Source organism: Opisthorchis viverrini (assembly GCF_000715545.1).
Source record: "Opisthorchis viverrini unplaced genomic scaffold opera_v5_31, whole genome shotgun sequence".
Lineage (NCBI taxonomy): Eukaryota > Metazoa > Platyhelminthes > Trematoda > Opisthorchiida > Opisthorchiidae > Opisthorchis > Opisthorchis viverrini.
Window position 1 is genome coordinate 227741 of NW_008751688.1, and position 5364 is coordinate 233104.

General features: G+C 40.9%; 1 protein-coding gene across 1 annotated transcript in view; it reads right to left on the reverse strand.

Moving 5' to 3' along the window:
* Positions 1–3617: 3617 nt before the first annotated feature.
* The window catches only part of T265_13038 (hypothetical protein), a gene marked incomplete at both ends in the record, with an annotated part of 13452 nt that continues 11705 nt past the window's right edge, over positions 3618–5364 (reverse strand). The window contains one exon of the mRNA XM_009166882.1: positions 3618–3787. Coding sequence (XP_009165146.1) covers positions 3618–3787 — 170 coding nt within the window. The remainder of the gene's footprint in view (positions 3788–5364) is intronic.

The window sequence follows — 5364 nt, forward strand, 5'->3', positions numbered from 1 at the left end:
ATCAAGAGACTTATTGAACGGCCTGTCCCGACGGGTAACCCTGAAAATGTTTGTTCATTTCTGCGGTACACTGTGCAGCTGCATTTGGAAAAGTTTGAAGTAGGGAAGGCCTCACCCTGTGAATACATCCATCTCGATAGTTTGCTTCTAAGTTATGCACATACCAAGTGCTTATCCAATAACATGGGTCTTCGTTCGCAAAACAGTCTCCACAAACATTCCTACGGTTGGATCTCTATTTGCTTGCATTCTGCTTTAGATAAAACCTATCTGTTACTCCTCAGTTAAGTACAAAATCCTCACTTGATTAACCGTGAGTTCTAGGAGGGCTGAGCCTTCCACATCCCACTAGTCTCTTTTTTCAACAGACACTGGACTAATGCAATTCTACTATTCTTAAATCCTTTTTTATATGCAAAGTTTTGGGAGCCTGTGAGTGGTTTTTGACCGCACACTTTGCACAAGCTTGTACCGGAAGAAATGTGCAGAACACAGTAGATTACACTGGTGGAAAAAATGGCTAAAAGACTTTCAAACTTTCCTGAGCTATATTATCAACAGTCCGCTTACACAAACAGTTTCTTGGATTGCTCCTTTCTCGCCGTTTAGCATCAAAAAAAAATTGACCAAATCACATTGTGGAAACAATAAAAACTCAAACTCGTTGACTTCAAGTCCTACGGTGTACGGTTTAACAAGTCGTATGAGAAATGACAAGAGATATGTCCGAATACTTGCGGAAACGAGCAATCTACTGCCAATCGCATGTCAGTTCCGAAAGGCTTTTTTCACCATTTTCTTCTAAGGGTACTTTTGTCCTAAAGACATACAGCGAAGAATCAGGGAGGAAGCTGTGGCTTGAATCAAGGGGGTTGTCGTCATGAGGAAGATTCTGAAATGAAGTGTTGCACAATAAATACCTTGGCTGTGGTTCCGTTCGTCGGACTAGCATTTAGATTGTACCACTGGCAATCTCTTTTCAATAGATAAAAAACGTTAGCAGTTCGGTTTCCATCCCCAGAAAACATATCAATGAACAAGCAGCGAAACCGGTCTATCTATATTCAGCGACGTTTGAGTGGAGAAAACTAGTTTGTCTCTAGACAACAAACGCAACAGAGCGACATCTAGCATCGTGAGACTACTGGTTAGTCTCTATGGTTTTATCCTTAGTACTGACATAGAGGTGACAGGCACGTCACACCCACCCCCTATCCCTTTCGCGTTTGTTCCATCCTCATTAAATGGAACATGGTTCCTTGGTAGCCAACCTTTTGACGTTTATGAACTCCACTCGTTCGCATCAACTCAAAGAACAACATCACTCTTGGTTTCAGCAATGGACCACTGCAAATTGCACAATAGGCCACCCAATGGATGACCAGTTTGATACGATATATGCTAGTAATCACTTAGAAGGTGCCTTTATTCTATCAACCGTTGTGGTAGTAATGCTGCTTTTGCGCGTTTGACAAAACGTTCAAATAGGACGGCACAGCACGGCATACTGATGCCGTGAATAAACATCAATGGAATGTTTTCGAATCGTGTGTCAGTGAACCTAAAGCTTTTAGTTTCAGCCCAGTCGATACGTGAGTAAAGGCAGGTAGTTCCCCTACTAAGGGAAATTGAAAAACAATGAGCTGCTCTCCCTTTGTGGAAGTATCTAGAAACCTGGTTTCGTTATGCTGGCATGAGACTGTGGCACCAAAGTGCAAACCTCTGGAAGTTTTCTTTTCCAAAAAAGAAGACTTTTTGACGCCTTTGATCGATGGATAGCAAACACTTGAGACAGGTTATTTTGTCTGATTTACACTTCATCTACTAAGCGTGACAGACAGACAGGTTAATATTAACGAATTAGGAGAACTAAAATTGATTCGATGTCTCGTGTGCGATTTTTACAATTTCAACTTCAGTATTATGATGTTCAAATTGTTCTTCACAGAAAGATGTTGTGCAGCCTAAGGCAGGAGTCTACAGTGTAGATTGCATTGAAATCCTTCAGGATGAGAAGCCGCTCTCACTTTGAAAATTTGACCGTACCTCAATTAATTCCCTTATGTGAGTGCTTTAACCCTATGTATAATAACTTCACTCCTAGGTACCACTTAATCATGATTCGTTTATCGGGGCCAGCTCTGTGGGTGGCCCCAATAGTCTGGCCAAAATCTTCAGGTGCATATCTTTTGCGGTAAAATTTAGGTGCAACTAGAAGGGTACTAATGGTGTTCTACTCAAACCTGATTTTCTCTCTCCCTACAGTGCTATGTTCGAACGTCACACATTCAGTTACCTGGAAACATCACAAACGAGGGATTAAGTTGGGTTCTAGGTGAGACTGGCAAAACGAAAGTTGTTTGCAAATGATTGTATTTCACAAGTATGTTTTGTTAAACTGCAAAAGAAAGCCATAACAGTAGCTTCAGCATAAAATATAGGAATGTCAGTCACTTTAGGTTGAAGTTCTTCTTAATCACAACAGAAGTAATACCTTGTAACAGCTGTAAGCTCTTTCCTGCTGTGACCATGGAAAGGAAATATCCACTGGGGGAATATTATTGACTAATAAATGGTGCTTGAAAAGCACAGTAAGCATAGGTGGGACTTTACTGATTACGCTTTATGGGGTTAGATATTACTGTGCTGGCGAAAACTATTTAACTAGCTACACTTCCTGCGGACGTCCATTCGCTAAGTTCAAGAACGCGCCGAGAACCTGTAAAGTCAACAAAATTGCTGGAGATATTGCTTTCCGATATCAAAGCCCTGCAAGTAATGTAGTTCTTCCTACAAAATTATGATTACTATAAACATTTAAACCTGTTGTCTCACGATCAGAAGATGAACCCCATCAGAAATATCGAGGCGTGATAAAGAATGGAAGCTTTTAGCAGGAGCATGAGATTTCCATTACACCTTAAGATGAAGTAGGAGTCGACATCACTAGAACCTACGGATAAGAACGTTTCAACAAAATGTACCGGTTTCAAAAAATCAATTTTATGACACCCCCAGGTCAAGAATCCATTTGAAAGTGCACCAAGAGTGTTATTGAAAATGTTCTTCATTTTAAAATAGTTGTTACGCAGCACGATCGATGACTGATTTTGTCCTTCAAAAATGCAAATAGGAAAGCAAACATATCTTGCATGGAATAATTTTTGCTTCAAATCTGAGAATTTACTGCCAAATAAAGATGAGATGTTAAGGATGAACGAAGTGGCTATTAGGTGACTAGCGTCCGTGACTTTCATATAATCTAATAACTTAATCAGCTAAAAATCGAATTTGCCAAAAGTAATCACGGAATGGATGGACACAAAGCAGAATTCACTTTTTCCGCCCTCACGACACCCCTGTTTTTTAGCCACGTAACCCATTCCAGTAAACTAACACTGCAATGCAAGTAAACTTACAGGAAGTGCAGTTAGTCCAGACCCTCCATTGTTTGACCGGATCACCATGATATTTTTTGCTCCTCTGCTCTGCCGACTGTTGAACAGCAACTGAAGTCTGTTCGAAAGGACATCAACCGAGGTTGAGTCTGTCTGAGAAGCGTTGTCTGAGCACATCTCATTGCTAAGGAAGTGCGGCTCGGATTGTGGAATTAACCGATCCTCTTGTTTGCGACACAAAAGTCGTGGATTTAAAGATCTTTTTGTTCGAAAATTTTCGTTTACTGGAGGTGGATGAAAATTTCTGCACAAGACGCCTCCACCTTTAAGCTGTGTTGGAAGATTTGAACCGATCCTGGAAGCATGTGATTTGTGTCTGCTTGGAGATTCTGCAAGGAATAATGTGCAAAACATAAAGTTTAATACTGACATTACTTTCCTATATTGCATGTTTACAAACAAGCTGTACCTAGATGCATCCATCTAGGATTGAATCTCTGATGCTGTTCCACCCACGAGCTGAAGTCATCAATGAGACCGTTGATTCCTCGAGTACTGATCTCATTTACAGTATTTTCAAAATGTATGGCCGTGGTGTAGCTGGACGTACATAAGCACAACGGATGACAGTACCGCGTGATCGGTCGTGCTACGTCGAATGTGGCCTGTTGTTTACTACTGGTGCTATTTTGTGAGGTTGAATGAATGGCTTTGTAAGATCAAAACGAAAACCATGCGAGAAACTTTCGAGCAACTTATCACCTGGCTACATATTATTCATGTTTTATAAGATTCTTGTAACTTTTGCAGCCGTCAACTGCCTCTCCTGCTCAATGAGGGTTCTAGCTCACCGTGAATTTACTTGGCTGACCACTGCCAGATCACCGGACTTAGCAGGTAAATGTCTCACTGATAAGTAGTCCCTTTGGATGGTTTCCACTTGGTGGTCAGTCAGTGCCCGATTTGTGATTTTACCAGTAGATAGAAAGATAGGGGATTGCATGGAAGGCAATTCAAAACAAACTTTACATTCCCCCTAAGGAAAACAAAGTTGACAGGTCAACAGATACTAGATTAATCTCATTCGTTAGTGCGTTAACACCGTTTCTCAGCTACCATTATTGCTCTTATGTGATACATCACCCCAAGTCTTTGAACAACGATCGATCAACTTGTACAGGAAATTTCCACAAAAATACTGCGAACAGAAGACCTCAGGCCCAAGTTGGTCTGGATATTATTGAACAAACTGAATGTCACCTGGTGTGTAGCATAGAAGACTTAGAGCCAAAACCGTCGGCTAAAACGTTACAATCCATGAATAAACACTTGCAATAATATGCCTACCTGATGAACTTCAAGAAGGGAAACACAGTCTGCGGATTCGCAGTACTCGTGTCATATAAATTATTTTGAAAACATTTTGATGAACAGCTTCCCGATGAAATGTTGTCGGTAAGTAAGGCGAAGATAATACTATAATCATGCATCAAATCGACTACGATCTGTCAGTCTGTACTAACATCCCCCTTAATAAAAACTCTATCCAGAAAGATAGTCTTGTTTAGAGTCTCCGCCAGTCAAAATTTGGCGCACAACTCTTTCGAAGATAGGTCATCTTCCAAGATGGGCGATGTCTCACTCTCCTCACTAGTCTCTAGCGAAAAAAGGGATATTTCTTTGACACGTTCTTTTTTTAAATTTTACTCACAAATAATATCAACTATATGGCGGCTATAAGGCAGAACTGGACAAATCGGGCAAGTAATAGAAATGATTTGGTTACCCCGTCTGCCTTTCCTCAAATGAACGAACGATACGTGCACGCTTTAGGACGTGTGCTGACCGGAGCTTCATATATGACACCATGACGAAGAAAGCTGACTATTCCATTATTTCTCACAGGCGCAGTTCGTTATCTTAAGCGCCACAACAAATGTGACTGGTGGCTGGGCAAAAGAGAATT